This window comes from Uranotaenia lowii, chromosome 2 (assembly GCF_029784155.1).
Source record: "Uranotaenia lowii strain MFRU-FL chromosome 2, ASM2978415v1, whole genome shotgun sequence".
NCBI lineage: Eukaryota > Metazoa > Arthropoda > Insecta > Diptera > Culicidae > Uranotaenia > Uranotaenia lowii.
The window spans coordinates 240111057-240135237 of NC_073692.1; the positions used below are offsets into that span (position 1 = coordinate 240111057).

Below are 24181 nucleotides of genomic sequence, written 5' to 3' on the forward strand. Positions count from 1 at the left end.
TTTTTCAGAAAGTTTAGAAAAAAGAATATTGGATTTTGAACGGGATTTTCATCCTCTGGAATGATTCATCCCTATCCCTAAAAGAATTAACAATGTTCTCATCAAGCATAAAACTATTTTGAGTGAATTTTACACACTATTATGTTGTATTTTGGCATTTGTAATTTAATTTAATACAAACCGTACAAAACTTTTAGCGATAACAATCGCCTTCACTTATGCAATCATGAGTGGTGCCGATATTCATAATACATGGCCAACAACATTGTGTTTATATTATAGAAAAATTTGCACTTTTGTTTAAACAAAAATGATTGTAGATAAAAAACACGTTCTTAATTTGTGTGTTACTTAACCAAAAGCATTTGAAATTTGTCCTTCAGTAGGAACATATAGTTAGTCAAAAAATTGATCGTATCCCAGGTGCATTCATGCAAATCTGCAATAATTTTTTTTCCTCAAACTTAAAGTTAGAGTAGCTTACTCACTATTATCTAACGAGATTCAACAAAAAAATATATTTATAGAAGTGCTGTATCTCAAGTCTTAAACATTCAAGAAACGTCAAATCTCGTCAGATGAAGTGAGATAGTTGCTCTAGCTACACTAAAAAGTTTGATGAAAAAACATTTTTGCAGTAAACAGTTCTGGAAGTGCAGGTGACGTGATTCGTTGTATAAACAAAGGCGCAAATTTTCATGTCATATGAACATGGTCATGTACTATGAATATCGCTACCACTTTTGACTGCATAAGTAAAGGCGATTTTCACTACCCAAATTTGAACATGGTAGTTGCATTACTGTTCATAGTGAAAATTGCCTTCAGGTATGCAATTAATATTAAATAATATGGATCCCGATCAAATGTGAATTGCAAATCCTTGTAAATTTTTATAAAATAATAGGTTTAAAATTTATTCGAACAATTTATTCAAAATTCCAGCCAAATTTGCTATCACGCCTTGAGGGTGAAATTTTCTCTCATTTAGCTGGACATGAAGTGGTACACAGCAAAAATGAAAGCAAAATTTTCGTGCATGGTGAAATACGTTATGCTATGCCAAATAATGCTTAAACGAAGATTTAATTACACCTAATTTTTTTTTCAAATATTTGAGAGCATGATGATGTTAAATTTTGCTTTCATTGAAAAATATGTTATGCCTTATATTGACATCATTGTGCTCTTTAAGCTCTCAAAAAACGAGGTGTAGTTAGGCTCTCAGTTTTAGCAAAATTTGGTATCACTTTGCTAACCAAGTATGGAAATTTGTGCTCTCATTTTTGCTGTGTACCACCTTATGTCAAGCAAAATGAGAGCATATTTGGCTCTCAGGGCGTGATAGCAAAATTTGCTATAATTTTGCCAAAAAAGTCTGCTCGGGAATACATCCAATATTATTGGAAGAGACATTCAGGTTGCCCCATATATTGAGGTGAAGGTCCACATTGTCCTGATCATCCTGATCAATCTAAGCGTAACCGGAAAAATGGAGTGAAAAACATATTTTCTTCAGCCATATTTTGAGATCCGGATGATGGAATTCCTACAAATGAAAACAAAAACTAAATAAGTTATATATTGATTGATTTGCTAACTTTTTTGCTGAATATTGATAGTACTTACAAATTTTAAAAAAATCTCTGAGCTTTGAAAACCTTCCATAATATTTCGAGTCGTGAAAAATAATAAATGACAGCAGAAACAACCGTGGCTACTTTGGTGTAATAATGCATAGCAGGTTGTGATATTACACTAGGTACCAAGGTCATTCAATCACCCCCCTTGCTAGGTACCAGACGTGCTCAAAATTAGTAGGGGAGAGTGAAGTATCGTGGGCCACTTTTAATATCTCAGATGTGTGTTGAGATAAAAATCTCAAACCAACTGTCATCGTCGTCAATTTGCGTGAGCATGTATTCCTATATGTTGTTGACTGAAATACGCATCATATGCTTCTTTTATTTATCAAGCTAAAAAAAAGTCAGAAAAATTTACTTACATAATTAAAAAAACACCCGCTAATTTAATCGATGGGGAACCTAAAGTGCATAACAAAAATATGCTCATACGCTTATGATCTTAGTTTTGTCATGAACTTTCACGTGGAAAAGGAATTTTTGATGAAACATCAATAAGTCACACAAACGCAACCAATTTGCAAATCATAGCTTGTGGGGAATCGTGGGCCACACATGTGATTCAAGATATATTTTTATGTTTTTATACACATTTAGAACTTAAAATACGTTTTACCTAGCTGCAAAGTTTTCTTTTGCCAAGTAAAGAGTTATGAAAAATATTTTGCCCGTCCTATATAAGAAATATTGCCAAAACGTTCGCGAGCCATGTTTTGGAATTTATGCGATCAAACACAGCTCTCTTTTTTATTTCATCATCTGAAATTGCTTTTAAATAACGAAATGAATTAGGAAATCATAGTTTTGGGTCAACTCATAAACTTTACATGTTATATGGTCAATTTGGATTTGGTGGCCCACGATTCCCCACCATTTTTCAAAATCCAAAAAATATTGCTTTTGTTTAAACAGTCAGAATTTGGGGAAAATAACTTATTAAAAAATATAAAAAATACCTTATGATACCTTGAAAATGTAGAAAACCATACCATTTTTCATTTTCATTTTATCTTTTATAATAAAGAAGTTATAGAACAACGAAAAAAAGTGGCCCATGATTCCCCACTCTCCCATGCATATTAGAGCAAGTTCACTGGTGTTGGGAAAAAGTGATAGAAATTTTGACACTTACGGCACTCTTATTTTCGAGGTCCATTTCCAGTTTTCTCATGTTAAGGTTTTCTTAGAAGTAGCTTTCGATAACTGCTTGTCAAACAGTTGCCGTTTGTATGAATTTTTGGATTAACATATTTTGAATCATTCTGCGCAAAAAGTGAGTAAAAATAACGATAGGTTTGGGTTTAATGCCGATTGTAGTCAACTCCGTCCAAAAGCGGATGCTAGAGAGTTAATAAAATTCATTTTAATTTTTTTTTCCATAAAATAACAAATTGAAAACGGACATGCATAACATAGAAAGGCAACAAAAATGCCGACTAAATGCCCAAAAAATGGTACTCTTTGATTGATTGATACATTTTTGATGAGGATTGTTTGCACTTGCCGACAATTGCTCTGGTGTACTTTACCTACGTTTATTTTGAGCCAATCAAATCAATCAATTAAAAAAAATTATCATTGTTGCGAATTTTTATTGGAAGTTGCCTATTAGTTTTTTTGTAGTTTAAAATATATTTAAGATCAAAGGAAAATGATTAATCCAATATCAAAATCCCAATATTGTAACTAACCTTTGATTTCAAACGATTTCAGAACAAAAACGAGTATATGAATTTGAAAGAAAAAATGAATTTTGATTTCAGTATCATAACACAGATTTTGAACTCAACACGAAAATTAGTTCGAAAATTCCGACAGATTTTGTACATCGTATCAAGTTTTGGTGCTTTTGCTGGTACAACTTTAAAATTTAGCAATTTTTAGTGAATTGCAACTATATGAAAAAATGAACCTACATAACAGAAATGGGTCCTTTATTTAATTTTTCCATCGTTTCATCATTTCATTCCTAAATCGAATCGAATAAAATTGTGAATATAGTTATAGTGCTTTTTAAAGTATAAAAAACCATTTTTCATTTTATTCAAATCCTCTTTGTTGCAATTTAGTCATGAAATAATTAAATTTTAATTTCATTCGTTTTAGATTAAATAAAGTTTTAAACTCAAGATATTTCTTTATTTTATTTCAGAATTCATTTTAGATTTATAAAAAAAAATGTTAAACGAACATTCACAATAAGAAATCAATTTCAGAATTGATTGAAAACAACACGTGTTTTTCGAATCATTATCCTGAAATATAAAACAGAAAAATAAATAAATTTCAGTGTTTAAAATCAGTTTTAAGTTTTTAGCTATTATAATAAAAAATTTAGCTCAAATATTTATTTTTCGAACGCATAGTTGCAAAATAAGAATCTTTATACATTTCGTTGTGATTACCTTTCGCTGATATGGAGAAGCTTATGAAAAATAAATAATTGAAAAGTTTCTTAGATTTTGTTTTTCTATTCAACGACAAGTGAATTGTTTTCATTTGTAAAATGATATTTATAACAAGAGATCCTCAATGAGCTCATAGGTTCATTTTTCAACTTCCTGGTCTCGTTTACAAATTACAGATTCGCAGATTTAAGTTGTATCAAAGAATATCGAGAAAAGATGAAATAGATAATGGGTTAAAAAAGATTTAAATTTCTTCTCCAATTTCAAATTTTATCAAAATATCTCGAATTAAGTTCAATAAAATCAAATTGGAGGAAAAGGGATAGTGTGTAGCATCCTCTCTCCTTGTCAATCACTTTTTTAAAATAAATTTTTTTTTTATTGGTCAATTTTTGAAAATTTTAAAATCACCTCCACCAAAAGCAAGCTCTAGAACCGCGCCTGGTCTCAACAATTTTTTAGTTTAAAACTTACATTAAAAAGAAAAATGAAAAATTATAAGAGACACATGATTTCAAGATCAGAGAATTTTATTAGAAAAAAATTGTCATAAAAATGGCCTTTTTCCAAAAATCGAATCAGTGTGACCTCTAAACATAATTTTTCTGAAGGCAGTAATAAAAGTTTGTTCTTTACACCCAAAGCTATCATTTGAAGGTTGAGCCCCCAGAAACTCAGACAACGTGATTTTGGCCACCCTAATGTGTAGCCTATTAACAGGCGCTTATGACTTACGTAGATTCAGTCATAGGCACTGGATCCATAACTTCTAAATCACACATTTTCAGAAACTTTCTTTAGTTCTCTCATAAATATCACTTAATTAGAATTCTTGTTGTGTGTACTGATACCTTACAGTCTCAGCATCCCACCATCATTTCCTTGAAAAACTTTTACAGATTTCTCGGACGAAGTATCCAGCCAGCAATGTAACGATTAAAACAAGAAAGATTGTGAAAAGAAATGGCTCAAATAATTGTTGTCGAAGTAAAGAGTTGATTAAACCGAGAGATACGATTGGGATGTGATATGTTCCAGAACAGATGACATAATAGAACGCAATTAAAGCAAGTTACTTTTCATTTTCTTTATTATTTACATTAAAAAAGTTGATCTTTTTATTTCGCATAGTTCTTTTTTCACACTCCCTCGCTTACAGAGTTTCATCTTGTATCTAGAGTTTTTGTTTAAACTTTCAACAGATTTCCCCGTACAGTTTTATGGATAAATGTGTGTTTCTGTTTGTGTCCGAATGCCTGTTACTTTTAATCTGGTGGAAAGTTTCCTTCTGGCCTGGCCAAGTACACTGTACCTATCTTGTTAGTAAAACTAGTAGATAAAACCATTAATACTTCCGGATGCCGAGCGAGGAAAAGCACAGCCTGTGAGAACAACTTAGCGAAATTGATAGTGCCAGCCAAGAGTAGGTATAAGGCAAAGTCTCACTTTTGCTTGCTTAGGGGAAAATTTCACTCAGCCTTATGGAGGGTTGGAGCGTCGAAAGAATATTTTTAATGATATTTTCTTTTATCGTTGCTGCATGATTAAACATGCCAAAGTTTCGCGCTTTTTTATTCTTCATTGACCGTGCTTTTCTCTCTCGTATTCGGAAAACTTTTTCTTCCTTTGCACCTGGCTGACGTCGAAGTTGAGATGGTTTGAATGTTCAAATGTTCTGCTTCTAAGTGAATCTGCTGCTGCGAGGAATGTTTGCTCATCCTCATCTATCTGTTCTTCGTTTAAAATATTTCACAAGTAGCATTTTGCTCTGCTCTAAAACTTATCATATATATTTACAGGTGGATTTTTGATAAAAGGGAAACCCTCTTTTTTTTGTTTTGTGTGTTTTTCTTCTTTGATTCAATTAAGAGTGATTTCCTATCGGCGAGCAAAATTAACGAATCCTTACCGTGCTAATTCAGAGTACCTAAAACTGTTGTGTTTCTTTTAATCTCAGTTATCTCTAGTATAGTACATAAAGGTGATGCTTACAAGCTAACTGCACAGATTTTCTGGTTTAATGTTTGTTTTCATCTGTCGTTCATTTTTTTTATTGCCGAAGCCTGTTTTTTCATATATTTTTTACGGTTTTTTTTCCAAGGTTTTCTCGAGGCTCGACATAAAAATGATTTAAGGATGGCGCCTATCTAAAAACTTCTCTGAAGGGTGGTTTTTTTCTTCCTCTCCGTTGGGACGAAGAATTTTCTACAGGTTCAATAGAAGTACATAGCCTAGAAGCTTTCGATGGAAGAATCGGAGATAAATTGCACCGCGGTATACAGTTGATCCGCGACCCATTAAGAAGTGCATTACAGTTAACAACGGTTCTAAAATGCATATAAATATTCTCAATTTATTTAGCTTTTGTGCGAGATCAGTAAAACAATAAACTAAAATCATTTTAAGAAAATTCAGGTTAACTCTAATATTATCAGTACGCGTTGTGCGCGGCCAACACACTAAAGCATATGAACTGTACATTCACAATCTGAGCACAAAGATTCGTTTCGGCTTTCGAGTTTCTCTTTTTGCAATTGCACCATACCTATCATATTCTAACGAAACAAGTGTTAGGAAGCACGTGGTGGATGTCGCGTTGCATAGTCGAATTTTTCAACCGTTCGTTGTTCGCCCACCTAGTAGGCTCGAATTTGCATGCTTGAGGAGAGAGAGATTTGAAGATTGAGTGAGTAACTAAAAGCTGGGTGTGAGAGCAAACGCATGGAAACTGCTAACGCTTCCCAATACACCTACCTACCCAGAAGTCTCGTTTGAAACTTGGGTAACGTTTGCGTTAGAGAATGGACGCTTCAATTACACGGATGAACAAAATATAAGAAACACTTTCCTTATTGAAGAGACATTTTCGTCAATCGAAAATATTTTTTTAATTAAGTTAATCTGTTTTGATCACAAAATTTCAATAATTTTTTTTCTCAAAACGCTTGGCATTTTCATTTGAAAATTTTATTTTTGAAAGTTTGAGTTTTAACAAATTACATTGAATAATCATTGGTAAAAGGGTTAAGTACCAATCAGTTTGAGGATAGATAGATCGATCAGAAAAACTTCAACAGAATTTTGAAATTTTTCGTTCAATTCAATAATATTTTTTCCTAATTTGAATTCCGTGTTTTCTGTATCTGGATACTTCTGATTCGGAAATTTAAAAATACTTGTTCTGTTTCTTAAGTTATGATTTTAAGTTCTAATCTGATTTTGATTCCGATCCTGACTTATTTTCCAATTCTGATTCCGATTCTGCACTCAGAATAAGAATTCTGACTACCAGTTCTGAAAAATTCTGATTCTGAAATCTGATTTTGAATTCTGACTCGGAACTCTGATTCTGATTCTGAATTCTGTATCTGAATTCCGATCCTGAATTCTATTTCTGAATTACGATTCTGAACTCCGTTTCTGAATACCGATTCTGAATTCTGTTTCAAAATTCCGTTTCTGAAATCCGATTCTGAATTCCTTTTCCGATTTTTGATTCTGAATTCCGTTTCTGAATTCCGATTCTGAATTCCGTTTCTGAATTCCGATTCTGAATTCCGTTTTTGAATTCCGATTCTAAATTATGTTTCTGGATTAGGATTTTTTTATGATACTAAATTTTAGTTGTAGTTCTAATTTATATTTTATAAACGAAACCGAATTTTTACTTTAAACAGCGATAATTACACTGTAAATCCATGAATTCAGAATTTCAGTGTTTTCCAATATCTACATCCGTGTAATTTGGCAATTACCATGTCTTAGCAAAGGATGTTTGAGTAACTTAAAAAATGGCAAATACTTTCCGGTTTTGTAACAAGTCATTTTAAAATCCTATAACGCTACTGAAAATTGAGTATGTACGCAAAACGGAATAAAACTTACCAACTAAACATCAACAACGTTTACATATGAATGCGATATACATAATGACACAAAATAAACAGGATAATAGTTACAAAGTAATACAAATATCACTTTACACATACAAAACACAAATACCTGAATTTGGCTACAATTTCGATACATTGTGAACTAAGCGAGAACAGTTATAGAATAGATTAAAGTTGGTTTCCACTGATGCTGGTTAAACAAAAAAAAGTTTCATTTCCGTTGTATTAATCGAAGGTGTCATGGCGGCGGGATTATGAATCTCTATCAGTTCAAATCTTTGAATTTGGGGATAGATTTACGGGTCTTAAGTACCTACTAATCGACTGAGTCCGAACAAAAGGTTAGAACTTAATCCAAAAATTAGGGATATACATTTTGTCATGTAGTTTCTGTCTTTGTGTTTCTATACTTATGGGATGTTGGATGATTTTCTTTAGTGCACGTGGGTTCGATGTAAATAGCGAACGAGTATCGCATAGAATGAAAACAGGTGGCAGCACGCAGTGCTCCCAGTTTAGCGGGCTAAATTTTACAATTTTCGTTTGTTTTTTTTTCTTGTTTTGATAGCATTGTTTTGTTCATTAGTTTTTATCACACACACGACGATTTACATATACAGAGAAACAGCGATGCTTCTGATTTATTTCGTTTTTTTTCTTTTAGTACAATTTTTTTGTTTATCTTTGTTCAGTTTAAAGTTATAAACAGTTTTGCACAATTTGCATTACTTACACTGGAATTAAATATTTTTTTTTTTTCGAGATAAACATGACTAATGGATTTCTCTTCTCTCTTACTATTTGTTTACATTTTTCCGTCTGATGAGCGCGCTGTCCTCGGTCGAGCGCCACGTAAATTCGATTTAATTTCTCTTAAGTTTGATTTTATACACAGACAGCTTTAGTTTTAGTTTAAAATAATTCTCTCGGGTTGAGACCTCTTTGACCTAGATTAGCGACGACGTGTAAAAATGTTAAATCGTACCGTCTCGAAAATTGATATACCTATTTTACGTGTTCTATTTTTGTTTGTTTTCATTTTTTTTCTTGAGTGTGTTTGTGTGTAAGTAAGTGTTTAAAAATGTGAATGAGAGCTTTCGTCATTTTTCTTCTTCTGGCATATCCAGTTCCGTTTCTGTGGTTGTGAATTGTAGTGAACGTCCTTTTTTGTGTTTGTGGTTTCTCAATTTTCCTTTGTGCAATTGTCATCCATAATACCGTTAATTATGTATAAAATATTTTTCATACCGATTCGCCGATCTCGCGTACGCATCCATGATGATGTTTTTCTTTTATCGCAAAAATGCCAGCTCATACATTCACATTTCTTTTTCCGCAATCGAATATGTTTCGATATTTTTTCAACTCGTTTAAGGGCACGTATTTTATATAATCATAATAATCATACAATTTAATTAAACGTGTATATGTGTAGGTATTAAAAACGCATCCAAACGATGCGTTTTCGCCTGGTTTGTGTTGTTGCCGTCCTCACGGGGAAGTGAAAAAAAAAGCTTTGGACGCACCGAATCCGTTTGGTCCACGTCCACGGATCGAAATCACTTTTGGATCTGTTCCACCAACATCCACCTATCATCCCTTGTTCTCAAATATCGGTAAACTATGAGAGGTGCATTTAAATTCGAAAATCACGATGTTGTTATTTGTTTTTCCACCAAGCAACGACTGGCTCTGGTTTGCCGGGAAAATTTACTTTTTGTTAATATGTACCCCTTTTTTTTGCGCACAAGTGAAGTGTGCTGGCTGGCGTACATGTTGGTGTTGCTATTTTTTTTTTCATTAAATTTGTTTCCAGCTGGAGGATGAATCAACCATAAATTTTTAATAAGTTCACACCTGGGCGAAAGTAGATAAAACAGATTAAGAGTGGAAAATATTTTCTGAGTTAATTTGAAACATTAATCATGCTGACCATTGTAGCGCTTTTCAATTGATTGTGCTCGTGTTACAAGTTTTTTTTTTCCCTGTGAACAGATGTATCACGTTTTCAATTGATCCTCAGAAGAAGGGGTTGCACTTTTAGTAATTAAAAAATCTGAGAGCCACTAGTGCTGGGGATGCATGTTGGCACCTTTCTTCACGGAGAACAGGAAACATGCTCCAATACGTTCGTTAAGACATCAAACGTTCGAAAAAAAAACGGAGGGACGGTGAAACATTTTTTGGACAATATTTTTACAATAGTTGTTTTAAACATATTCATGGTTGAACTTCAGTTTTTTTAGGTTGAAAGGATATACGTAATGACTTAAGGCACAGATTCGCTAAAAGTGTTTCTCAGACCAAACGTTCCTTCATCCAAAGTTTTGTTTCCCCCTCGATTACGCCAGTTGTAGCAACCAACAGTTCTGTATTGATTCAGGCGGTATTTGGTAGTTCCTAGTAGTTACCTCTCTCCTATCGCCTAGTTAGTAGTACGTACTAAGATATTCACCTAAGAGGAACTCTCCCAGCACACTGCCCTTTCGGAAGCAGGGGAAACTGTTATCTCTTCTCCGAAGTATTTAATCCCCCTTCCTAGGCCGTGGGGCAGTTTGATGACACACACTCACTTAGTTAGGTAGGATCGATTCACAGGCACGTTCCGCTGTTGCTGTTATCAGCAGCGAAACGTACCCTAGGCTGATCTCAGACAATGATCTCTCGTATGACGCGTCGATTTCGCGAGTTGGGCGTCGAGTAGCCGCTCTCCATGTTTTCATCGAAGGTGTTTTGTAGTGACATCTGTTGCTGCTGTGCTTGGGCCGTCTGCTGCTGCTGTTGTTGTTGGTGCAATAACGATTGGCTGTCCTCTTGGTCCAGCTGGTGCTGCTGCTGCTGTTGTTGTTGCTGAAGGTGGTGGTGTAGATGGCTTTCTAGGTAGGGGTCTGGCAGTCCACTTACGTCGTGATATGATGAGGAGTCTATGGAGAAAGATATTTATAAGTTACATAGGACATTGATCAAATTTCAGATGGAGATGAGTTTAATCACGATTGGTTATAGATCATCCTTTTATGATCCTTTTAGGTGAAAGTTTTGGTATATAATTATGGATACAAATGTCAAAACGCAAATTAACAAAAGTTTACTATATTCAGTTTACTGGTAGTTTATCAACTATATCAACTTGAATATGGAAAACGGGATATTTGATTAGAATAATGACGTTTTTCTCGGTAAACGGACGTTTTCGGCAATCGAACGCACTTTCTGATCCCAACAGCGGTAAAGTGCTTTATAATGCCTTATGAGCTGAAATTGACTTGGTTTACCAGAACTATGTATAGCCAAAATTTTTGTCAAATTTTTCACTGCAACTTTATCCGAAATTTTGTCAAATTTGTTAACAACCTTTAATAAATGGTAAATTTTTTGCCGGTTTATCGAGGGTTTACGTTCAAATACACTCAAATAGTAACCTATGAGTCAGCAGAGAAAAAAATGACAGCTCTATCAGCAGAACCCAAAGAGCAAGTTCATTGGTGTTGGAAAAAAATGGTAGAAATTTTGACACTTGTTGCACATTTAAAAAATTTTACCATGTAAACATGTTTTCAAGATCTTTGGGCGCTGTATTTGTTTACAGCACTGTTTCTATTTCAGTCGTAGGTATGTGATAAAAACACAGTGAGGTTTTTTTTTACTTTGATATACGTACCGCGTAAAAAAAACCCGTGTTAATTCCCGAAAACCGTGTAACAAAAAACCGTGCTAATTGTGGAAAACCGTGTAAAAAAGACCATTAAAAATCAGCAGCTCTGAAACTTGAAACAATAAGACATGTAACTTGGCATTTAAGACCTGAGACCTGATACCTGAGATCGGAGACTTGAGACTCGAGACCTGCGATCTGAGACCTGAGAGTTAAGACTTTAGACTTGTCACATGAGACTTTAGACCTGAGACAAGCTACTAGTGTTAGTACCGCGAGAAATTAGTTTAGCTCAGATTTCAACTTGCGACCCCTCTAGTGAAAGGGTTTGACTTGTAGGTGACGAAAAGTAGTGTCGCGAGTTCGCTAGTACAAGCTTCTAGTGTTAATACCGCGAGAAATTAGCTTAGCTCAGATTTCAACTTGCGACCCCTCTAGTCAAACCCTTTCTCTTGACCGGTCAAAAGTTGAATTCGGAGCTAATCTAATTTCTACTGGTACTAACACTAGTAGCACAGACAAACAGAAGGGACACTCCATTTTCATTCTTCGCAAAACTAACTGAGAAGCTACACACAAAACTTTCGAGGCCGGAATTTAGCAAAATTTTGCTCAAATTTGACCAGCTAGAAACTTAGCAATCAATTTAGCAATATTTTTTAACTAAAATTTTAGCAAACAGGAAAAAAGTTAGCCGCCGCAGTTTTTACTCAAATTTCTAGCAAAAACCGGAGAAAAAGATTTCCCGGATCCGTAATTTAATGTTTTGTTATTTTTTCTCTGGAGAATCAGGGGAATGTTTGATTATTGAATAGAATACACAAATTTCATTCACTTATTATTTATTTTTCATATTTTTAAATTTTATTTTCACACTTTTCGTAAAATGGAAGTTCCGATCCTGGGAACGCATGCCACCTTCATCAAAGAAAGCACCGGGGTGTTTGCCGGATGCAGCTTGTTGAAATTCCAGTTGTGGTTCTTCTTCATTGCCGGACTGTTGCGGGTTTCATGTTGCAGTTTTAACCTGGTAGAAAAAAAAAAACAAACACACAAATTAGTAATTAAAAATTGAAGAATCTGAACACATTAAGATCGGACCTTACCTGTAAGCATTCGGTGTTGATTCAGCTACAATTTCGTCGTGGAGTTGGCCACCACAAGAACCACCACCAACGAACATCCGGAACCGCACTTAATCGCGACAGCTTTTTGTTTTTCTCCCAACTGGCGCGGCGGCTGCTGTCTGTGAACAAAGCGGCTGAAAAACCTTCGTTTTACTAAAATAAAGTAAAATGACCTTTTTTATTACTAAAATGAAGTAAATGTAGCTTTTTGCTAACTGAACAGTAAAAAAATATTTTTGCTAACGGAAAGTAACAGCGAAATTTTGCTAAGTGGAGCCCCGAAAGTTTTGTGTGTAGACAATTAGGTGATATCAAAGATTTTATATTCTATCAAGATACCCGGCTGCATAGTTTTTCGAACAAGTAGTCTGGGACATCATCTCTTTGTTTACGGTGCTGCCACTAACGAAACAGTCTTCAAGCTTCCAACTTGCATTCAAGCTTGCAAACACATAAGTTTTGCATTTGACCGACGAAACAACCATGGTGTGCATATAGGAGGTGACCATGTTGGTTTTGCAACTGCGAAATTTATGAAGTTTGTTTTAAATTTAATCTCTTTTGTTTAGGCCAAGATTCAATATATTTAAAGGTAATTTAGATTCTCTCAAAGGCTTCTTCTCTCAAAAAGGCATACGGCCAGACTAGCGGCAATCAAAGCAAAACAAAACAATTTTAAATTATCATCATGTTTTTAAAGCAGTCATTGATCATGACATAATCGGCAGAATTTGTGTGACTACAATTATCTAACTATAGTGAAAATTCAAGCTGAACGGTCCTGTGATTTCAAATTTTATTTTATTTCGATTTTTTTTTACTTTTATCCAAACATACATATCTGAAGAACAAAGGAAGAAGTGCACACGGTTCTAGGGGTCATTTCGACCAGATGTTCCTGAAGTTTGGTTTTTGGATTGATGTTTGCTCCAATTTGCAAACAAAAAACAAAATAATTAGAATGGGATGAATGGAAATGCTGCATCGTCAGCTACAGTTCGCTGAAAACGAATCCTTTGGTGGCTTGTTTTATTATCGATTCGTTTTTTTGAGCTCTTTTATAATCTTAGATAAGCTCTTGTAGGTGTTTTTGTGTCAATTTTTTAATTCTTTAGACCGTCGACGGCATGTAGGTTTCCGGAAACTTGATCCTCTGATGTCCGTGAACAAATAAATTCGGAAGCAGTCCTGCATTTGAAACGATGTTCAAGGCAAGGGTCAACGTCACATTCTGGTGGCCTTTGAAAAACAAAATCAAATTATCAGATCGAAAACCAAAAATCTCTTTAAAGTTCGAAACTTACTTATAGCTTTTTGATAATCACCGATAAGCTCTTGTAGGTGCTTTGTAATTTTTTATTTTAAGATCTTTAGACAGGCGAACATTTGGAAGCAGTCCTGCATTTGGAACGATGTTCTAGGAAAGGGTCGTCGCCACGTTCTGGTGCCCCCTGAAAAACAAAATCAAATTTTCAGATCGAAATCTAAAAATCTTTAAAAAAAAAATGTCCAAAACTCACTTCAAACCATTGCCATCGTCCCAGAAGTAGTACTTGTTGATCATGTTCTTGAAGTCCAGCAGAGCGTTTTCGCTTCGCAGGATGATTTTGTCCACAGGTCCACCTGATTGAGCTCGTTCAGTTCCGTCTGGTATTCGATCGTCAGACACAGGAATAGCTGCTTCACATTCCAGTTGAACAATCTATTCAGATCGGCATTGAGATCGAACGTCAGGAACGTCGCGCTGAAGTCCAGAACGTTGCTGCCAGATTCAATCGAAACTCGAATCACTCCCACACGAAGAAACGAATCACGACACAGAGCTTTCATCGATTTTTGTGTAAACAAAAACTCCAAAGCTTGCTGTTAAAATTTTCGAATTAATGGTTAAAGACTTATTCGTCAATATTATTTAGGCGCTAGTGTTTTGTCCCCAAAATTTCTCAGAAGCCGATAGTACCTGGTGATATGAAAAAAACCTAGCAATTGCTTTTGCTAAACCGAATCGAGCAGTCGAGTAGTCACTTGAAGCAATTGCTTCGGTTGCTATGAATAAAGTTTGTTTTGACAGCTGTTTTCTGTGACAGGATCATTTATTTTTAGAACAAGCTAGTTTGGTATGAATAAAGCCCAAATCTGAAGCAATTGCTCGACAAATCTCCGAGTAATTGCTTTATTTTCTAAGCATGCTCGGTAGCATACTTTTCTAATAAAAAATTCGTTTATAACGTCATAAATTTATCAAATTGGTAGTATTGCACTTCAAAACAATTAAAATAGGCATTTTCAACATGGAAAAACGAAAATAGAAGCGAAAACCCATTTTTTTTTCATATTCTAGTCGTTGTATGGAATGATTAGTCTTGCATGAAATTGAACAAATCGAATAGCAAACATTCCAGACTCCCGGGAATAGAGGAAAAATTCCCAACTGGCCTGAACTTGGAATAACATTTTAATAATTTTTAACTTTTTTTTTTTCCTTTTTTATAGAAATTTAATTTAATTTTTAACGATTTTTTTTTAAGATTAAAGAAAACAAACATTTTTTATTGATTTTAAAGTAGCTAATTTTAATTGGTAAAACATTTTTTTTTCAGGTGAACCAACTGTTTCTTGCTCGCTAGACCAATTGGAATTGTCCTATCAACAAACGAACAGTTCAACCTCCTCTTATTAGAGCTTGTCAGTTTGTCACGCATTAACTAAAATACTTTTCGATTGTTCTTATCCGCACCACTGAGATCGTGGCTGTTTTGGCCGTAATTTTAATTTTTCTGATCGTTTTATTTTAATTTACTTAAGAAAACTACAGATTCTGCTTGTTGGATAGCTCTATTTTTCAAAGCAAAAGCTGTGTTCTAAAGTCTTAGTACACATCCGCTAAGCAAATGTTTATTCATACCAAACTAGGCAATTCCTTTGCTTGATTTCGAGCTAAGCTAAGTAGCCACCGAAGCAATTGCTAAAACTTATTCTTACCACTAAATGTCACCACCAGATAGCGCTGCTTCACTTTTTTGGAAATCACAATTCTCATCATGGTAGCCCTGTTTATTGTGTTATATTTGTTTACTATTCCTTAACGACCAAAATATTCTTCAAAACAAAATGCCTTTTTGAAAGTGTAAAGAAGGTGACGGAAAAGCAAGTTCGAATCAGATGGTGGCAGCTGCATTTCTGGTATCTGCTCAAAACTTAAAATACATGGGCGGAAAACTCGGCGGTATTCGTAAGATATTGGTCATTTCGGAAAGTATAATCTAACGGTTTCTAGTTCTTGGAAATCTAACATTTCCACACAGTTTTTTCAGGAATGACGTAGCATTGACCATTCGTAGCCTCCCTATCAAAACTTATTTCAAACGTTCGGCTATCCGGCCAGAGTGTGAAGTGTGACTGTTAGTGTTTTCGTTTATTGGCAGTGGCAACCTAGTTACCCACGAGTTTTGCCCTAACTGCTGTTATTATGTTCGGTTATTAATTCAGAAGTCCACTAGTTTTGCCCGAGATTTGAACCTCAAGCAGGCGGTTGCACCCCGTAAAAGTTGTCAGTGTTGGGGGTAAGAATAAGGGTGAGTATAGCAACCATATATTTGCATCGTCCCGGGTAACGATTCTGTTTGTTTATTCAGATAAAGTTTTGCCCCACGCGAGTGGAGATTAACGAAAACGGCATGTGTGTGTCTGTGCTAGTAGCTTGTACTAGATAACTCGCGACACTTTTTTCCGTCTTAATTAACTGTCAAATTGTTTAGAAAATTGGATCTGCTCAGTTCTGGACCAATCCTTACATTAGTTCTAAAAAAAGTTGAGTTGAAACTAGTATAATGGACCACCAGTGCGGTTGCTTTGGTCGAAATTTGGGTCTAAACCGGCTGTTTGAACCACGGACGGATACAGGTGCTCTAAGCACAGGGAGAAACATGAGGAAGCTTCGTGTACAATACAAGCAGCAAACATGCTCTCTCGGCGTGTCCGAGTTAGGAACATATCGCACCGAAAAAAAGTCTAGAGTTCTCTGAAAACTCGCTCTGAAAAATTCTTCAGAGACATGTTGCTGAATTTTTTGTAAATCGTTCCAGAGAACCATTAGTTTGAATGCTAAGAGTTGAGTCTCGGCAGAATGAAACTTTCAAAATAAAATGTCAAAAAAATAACTCGGAAATTTGCTCGTGTATTTTGTTCGCAAAACTTAAAAAAAGAGTTCTAGAACCCCGATTGAACTCATTGATCGTACACAATAATATTTTTAGTTTCTTCATCTGTATGGTTTTAAAATTACTAAATGTATTTTATCTTTTATTTTATAGAAGCTATCGATAACATTTCAAAAATACCCCGAACTTCCCTACCTACCTAGACCTTAACCACAGACTAATACCTTAACTACTGACTGACAACCATTTCAGATCAAATATGAAATATGTTTCATATTGCACAAAACTAGCAAACTTCAAATAACCTACGTAATTTGAGTCCATTAGAGAACAACCAATAGCATAAACAACACGCTTAATTTAACCAACGAAAAACGGCACTCACCTATATGATCTAATCGTTTTTTGGGCTTATGTACAGAGGCGTACGAATCGCCACAGTAATCCGTCCGGGAGGGATTTTGACTTTGCCGCAGGGCGTGCTGGTACTCGTCCTCATCGACCGTGGCCAGTCCCAGGCCCATGTGATGATGCTGCTGCTGTTGCTGGTGCTGCTGATGATGTTGTTGGCTCGGTGTGGACGTCGTCAGATGCGGATATCCGCCGTAATCTTCAGCCGTTCCGTACACGGCCGTGCCTTGGTGGGGGGACAGGGGATCGTAACCGTAGCTGGAAGTGGCCGTTGCCGTCACTGGGGACCGTTCGGCGTACAGCTGGGTCGTCGAAAGGAGGGTTCCGTTGCTGGAGGCGGCCGCTGCTGCTGCTGCCTGGGCTGCCGACATTTTCAGCTGCCAGATCGAATCCTGCGAGTTGACGCTTCCGCCGTTGTTTGAGTTGCTGTAGCTGTTTTCCGCGTATCCCATCGTGACCCCTGGAGGGAATTGAAGTGGATGGAGAGACAGAGAGGGAGAGAAAAATCATTCGGGATTAGTATCGTTTTGGGTTTCATCCGGCCCACCGTTGGCCATGGGAATTAAGGTTCCAATTATTCCTCCACTTCCTGGTTTTAATTATAACAAAATTTTATCAAATGGAACGGAATCATTAGAACCTTGATGGTTTATTTGTTTCATTTTGTCATATATTCAAGATAAAGTGTTACAGAGCATTTCAACTAAAAGCTAAAATCAACATTTTACAGTATGCATGCATTTCAACTTCAAAACGGTGAATAACTTTTAAAAGCAAGATTTAAAAGCAAATAAAAGCGTAGGAAACCTGGTACAATTAATTAGGAATAAAGATTTTAGTTGTTCAAGAAAAAAGATGACCATCTTTTGATATTTCTTAGTTCGTTGCTTTCTGAACGTGAATTTCCTAGAGTGGACTTTTGCATTCGGGATGAGACTTGATAAACGTTTTGTGCGATTATTTATGTATGTATGAATCAAAAACTAACGGTGCTAGTATGTTGACAGTACACTTCCCGTGAAAATGAACGTGAAAGAAATATATTTTGTCAATAAATCAACAAAGCGACTAAACTAGATTTTGTAACATGGTGGAATCGATTGGAAATGGTCGAAAGATGAAAATCCAGCTGGTCTTGTTGGTTTAAAACCTCATGAACCTTTAACCACTGATGAACTTTAACGTCCAAAGTGAGAATTGTCAAGGTTGACAAAGTGCAAATTTAATATTTTTTTCTCCCACATCATAGATTCGAGAAGAGTGCCGTACGGCTGGTTATCTTTAAGTTCATTGATAGTATGAAAAAGCTGCTACATTTAGCTTTTAAGTACTATAGTACTTAAAATCATTCATCGTATTAGTCCGCATAAAGGATAATCCCTAAGAGTTTGTATTAATAATTCCTCTTAAGCTTAAGTGAAGTCTAAAAGATTCATTTTAATACTCTTACGTTTTCCAGATCCAAATGAACAGTAAGCTAGGATCATCATGGTTTACATACTTGTTTTTGTTTGCTTTAAGAAATAAGCTAATATATCCTATAAATTCGTAGAGAAAGCACAACTCACTCTTCTCAGTCCTCGGTCAGGGAGAGTGGGACCAGGCTGAATAATTGTTCCGGTGAAAGTGGTGTTGGTAGAATTATGGAAGCTCATTTTTCCTCCCTCAAACCATCGCATAGTTCCAAGAGCAAATGTTCCTGTTATTGTTTTCTATTCTACTCCGGACCCGGAGCAGCAGCAGCAGCAGCCCGAGAGCCAATGGGGGTTGGTAATTTATGAAGTGCATATTTTTTACATGTTTAGCCATGCTTTCATTCAGTGCTCGTATTAATCCTTCTCAACCACCGTGTGCCACCCGGAAGTTTACGAGCCATACCTTCCGGGTTGATTAGTGGTTAGTTGGCACTTTCGCTTCCTTTCGATAAATTTTTCTTCCTCTGAACTTTTTTTCCCCTTTCTGCCTTTTCCCAATGGATACGTACAGTACCGTTCATAATTGTATAGAAATTGGAAGCAAGCGCACTGTCACTTCGACTTTGAACTTCCATAACTTTTTACTCTGATGATATTTTTAGATCAAATTTTTTGCGTTAGATAGATCAACTATCACACTATTATATCACAAAATTTGAGCTTTCTCGAGTTTGTGTGGCCTGAGAAACAGTAATTTTACGAAAGTCGGACTTTTTGGACTTTTCTCATTCAAACTGCAATATCTCTGAAACTACGCAACATTTTTCATTGAAATTTTGCACAGTGATTGTTGAAATATGAAGCTAGCATGTCTGAAGTTTTCGAAAAGTTCTATCGATGAGATCAAAAGTTACGCGAGGTGCAATATTTCAGGCATGAACCTTGAATTGCGATTTCTATAGAATTTTGGACGAATGTTTTCATAGGAAAATCATATCCTCTGTTTAGCAACCAGTTAATCTATTTCAACCGAAAAATCACAACAATATCGCGAGATTCTGATTTCAAAACACAAATGGACCATTTATTCCATTTTTTCTTTTCTTCATTGCTTTTGCCAGACATTTTTTGTCTGATTGATGGAAGAAATGATATTGTTCTCATAAATCGTCCAAAATTCTATAGAAATCGCATTTCAAGGTTCATGCCTGAAATATTGCACCTCACGTAACTTTTGATCTCATCGATCGAACTTTTCGAAAACTTCAGACATGCTAGCTTCATATTTCAACAATCACTGTGCAAAATTTCAATAAAAAATGTTGCGTAGTTCCAGAGATATTGCAGTTTGATTGAGAAAAGTCCAAAAAGTCCGATTTTCGTAAAATTACTGTTTCTCAGGCCACACAAACTCGAGAAAGCTCAAATTTTGTGATATAATAGTGTGATAGTTGATCTATCTAACGCAAAAAATTTGATCTAAAAATATCATCAGAGTAAAAAGTTATGGAAGTTCAAAGTCGAAGTGACAGTGCGCTTGCTTCCAATTTCTATACAATTATGAACGGTACTGTACCTACTCTGTGGTTGAGCGAGTGCAGATTTCCTGTTGATTGTGCACGTGCGTGCGGTAAATGGTTTAGCTACTTTAATTATCTCTAAGGATAATAAATTCTATACGGTTTCTGAATTTATTTTTTCCGTCCAACAAAGAACTTTTTTTTTTACAATTTTCCTTGTGTTTCGTAAATGTTTTTTCAATACTTTGTTGTTACACATTTGAATGATATGAAAAACATACCTTACTAGATGGCGGCAAATATTTTTAAATAATTCTGTCAATGGCTTACATAATACATTCTACAAATCTCAAAGGAACAGCGTCCACAATATACATGTTTCAAAAAAGTCTGGTATGGTTACCCAATAAGACAAACATTTAAATTCAAATCAATCCACAAATCCATGAATTGTAGGAGTATTTTTATGACATGACATTTTGGTTAAAAAAAAAAAAAATACAAAAAAATGAGATGAATTTCTATACACTCAGGCAAATTCTTATTATAATTTTCATAAGATGCATCTTATGAACCACTTTTTAGAGTGTAAAATAATGTTTCATAAGAGTCTTATGAAATTAAGAAGAAACGGCATTGTGAAAAAATAATGAACACATTCATTCATTGCATCAGTTTTTTTTCATCATCTAACAGTACGAAGCAATCGCCAGTTCATATATATATTATAGTTTTGCTTCAATGTTAAATGTAATTGTTATCTCCGGAATGGTAAGTTCGATTTGGTGTTTTTGGTGTGAACGTTTTATATATGCATTAGTAAACTAAAATACATTATCTATTTACTTTTCAGCAAGCTGGTCGGCAAAAACGCAAGGTCGAAGATCAAGATGCGGCAAAAAAAACTTTGATCTAGCCGTCTCTTGATGCGCTGCTGATGGTGACCATGAATGATTAAATTTTAAACAAATTTGGCAAACAATAAAGTGAATGTTTTCAGCATGAAATATCTAGAATTATTCTTATTAGAAAGTTATTTATTGTTTCCATAAGAATCTCGTATGAAAAGCAACAACCTCTCATTGCAGTAGGCGTTCATCTTCAGAATTCATTCGCGTCATAAGACAATCTTATGAATTTCATTAATGTTTCTTATGGCGCCACTTCATAAGAGAATCTTATGGCATACATAATAGTATTTTTCTGAGTGTACATTTTGCATTTTGAATTTGCAGTATTTTGAAGATTCAATCATGCTTGCTTGTGCTGCTTTGCACACTCTTTCTATTTGGTGTGAAATTACGTGTGGCTCGAAATCCTACTCAGTGGATAAAATTTAGAACACTAGTTGATTGTTTATATTTAGCATTTCCCAGCGGTGGTGAAAATGCCTTTAATTGTTCCGAAATTGGGCACACACTTGATGAAAAAAACGGCAGACTGTAAGATATGCGAAGGACGATACAACAGGGCATCTAATGCACAGGTGAAAGCACTTGTGATAAATGAATGGCAAATTATGCCCTTGTGAATAAGACTCTTAAACGGACAGCAAGCAACAGGAAAACTCGGTGGTCCCTCGGTAGCAGTTGGTATAAATTGGGTTAGCAGCAAAAGGTTATCAACAGCAGTTGTAAGTATTTTTTAGGTTGGTTTCTGGCTGACAACGCAGGTAAATAGCAATTTGAGAGTTTCGGTTCCAATAACTGATTTATAATTCAGCATTCAGAATGGAATACAATAATAAATTTTCTCAAATCTGAACTAACAGTTACCGATAATTTTTTTCTTCTACTATCTTTGTGGTTTATTACACAACCTGATAAATTTATGTTTGAATGAAACAAATCGATTTTTTTTTATATAAGCAGGTAAATTTTTAACCTCAATTCTCCTAAATTATTCGCTGAATGGCTTTCACACAATATATAGATAATATAATTTCTGTTGTCATGAGGCAGAGCCCTTTAATCACGCAGCTTTTACTAGAATGTTTGTATAACTTTAGATTTAAATTTGTTAAGTGGGAGAATTATTTTTATCACAATGATGAAAGAGACCAAAAGTTACTGAAGTTGTATTTAAAACACGACCGGAAGGTTAAAGTCTTAAATATCGCTATTACAACCTGAATTTTGTCTATGATCTCAATCTTTCTCCGAATTCTGATCCAGATATGAATCCTTATGTGGATCCCGATTTGGATCTTGATTCCGATAACCAACCAGATCCCGACTTAGATTAAAATCCTTATCCTGATCCTGACCAACATTTTAATAATGATCGTGTTTTTTTACAGAGTTTGATCTTGATCTGTACCTGGTTTTTATCCTGATTTTGATTTTCATTTTTACCCTGATTCTGACCCTGAACTTAATCCTGTTGCAGATTTTGATCCTGATTCTGCATCCAGATTCAAGTCTTGAATTCGCAATGTTGTTGATTTTTAAATTAGTATAAATTTAAGCCAATGTAAACTGAATTCTGAGAGCAGTTTTGATCTACAAACATGGTTGTGAAAAGTGGTGCAAACTTCGATACTGCTCAGAGCCTGGGGGTTCAGGGATTAATCAACAGAAAGGATGACAATCCCATAGAAATTCCAAATTCCAGAAAAATACAGTAAACCTAGTCTAAAGTTTCAATTTGACACTACTGACTTAAAACAGCAATTTTTTTGACTCTAGCATTCTGGGCGAAATGTAGAGTTTGGAAGTCCTTGCGACGGTCACCTGAAATTTAATCTGTCGTATCATTTCGTATTGTAAGTTTGATGGATTTTACCTTTTTTTTTAGAGAAATTTGGACACGTGTAGCATATTTTGAAAATTTTACCATGCAAAATTATTTTCAAGATCTTTGGGCGTTGTATTTTTTATACAGCACTGTTTCTATTTTAGCCGTATGTGATAGGAATATTGCTATTTTTGCATCACAGCATGCGAAAATACAGCACGTGTTGTAAAAAAACTTGAAGGCAAAAATGTGTTTGTATGACAAAATATTCAAAATGTGCTAAAAGTTTCCGAATTTGTTCTTAGGAGCTAAAAAAAGTATCTTTCAGACCTCTAGTGTAGGGTTACCATATACCGCAAAACTAAAAAAAAAATTGAGATCATTAATCTAAAAAGTCAGTCAGTCACCGAATGGTATGCAAAAGAATGTACGGTAGAACCTCGCTTACCCGAGGTAGTTGGGGGAGATAAGTGAAACCTCGAATTGAAAGAAATACATTGACAAACCCTATCTTTTTGCTCTAGTATTGCATATCATCCAGGCGCATAGCTCGGTTCTTACATGGATTTTATTTTTCTATTTAATCGAAGTTTCTTACAAGTTTAGACTTTAAACTTGCGAAAAACGTCGATTTAATAGCTTAACCATATATCGTGATGATAAAACACATTCTTACATGGAATTTGAGGATTTGTGGGGTACTACTACTGTAGAAATTTCGTGTTATCTGAGGTGGCACCGAGATATTTCAATTCAATCAAAAACTACCAATGTCATGGATATTATGTGACAATTTTCTTTTAAAATATTCTTGTATTATGCCTAAATTTTGCGCATATTGATTAGGGTTTGCATGCTCAAAGGCGTTTATCGCGTTCACAGTTTACAACGACTAAAAGGCATGTTATTAAAACAAGATGTTAAAGTATTTGTTGTAGGGGAGATGGGGGCATAATGGCCACCTTAAGGAAAACGGTTATTTAACCATAGAAAATAGCTATAATATGGAGGTTACATTATTGTTTCGTGTTGAGACACTTGAAAAGCCTATTCCCTAACGGGCTGAAACGTGAAAAACTAGATGAAAACGTTAAAAAATGCATTTTAAAATTTTTTGCCAAAAGCTGAAAACCAACCACTGTGGAGGCATAATGAGAACCCCCCCGGAGGCAGTATGAGCACCATTAATCAGAGCAAGATGTGCGTTTTTGCC

At 35.1% G+C, this 24181-nt stretch overlaps 1 protein-coding gene and 1 pseudogene across 4 annotated transcripts in view; both read right to left on the minus strand.

Moving 5' to 3' along the window:
- Positions 1 to 5113: 5113 nt before the first annotated feature.
- Positions 5114 to 24181, minus strand: part of LOC129747697 (hemicentin-1-like) — a 633328-nt gene continuing 614260 nt past the window's right edge. For 3 of the 4 annotated variants that reach the window (XM_055742016.1, XM_055742014.1, XM_055742015.1), the window contains exons 8-9: positions 17272 to 17757; positions 5114 to 10868 (exon numbers count right to left, since the gene is read on the minus strand). In XM_055742016.1, coding sequence (XP_055597991.1) covers positions 10594 to 10868; positions 17272 to 17757 — 761 coding nt within the window. In that variant the 3' untranslated portion in view covers positions 5114 to 10593. Of the gene's footprint in view, positions 10869 to 17271; positions 17758 to 24181 lie in introns of those variants that run through there. The other variant, XM_055742017.1, reaches the window with a different exon arrangement.
- LOC129747698 (signal peptidase complex subunit 3-like) lies at positions 13338 to 15173 on the minus strand (annotated as a pseudogene).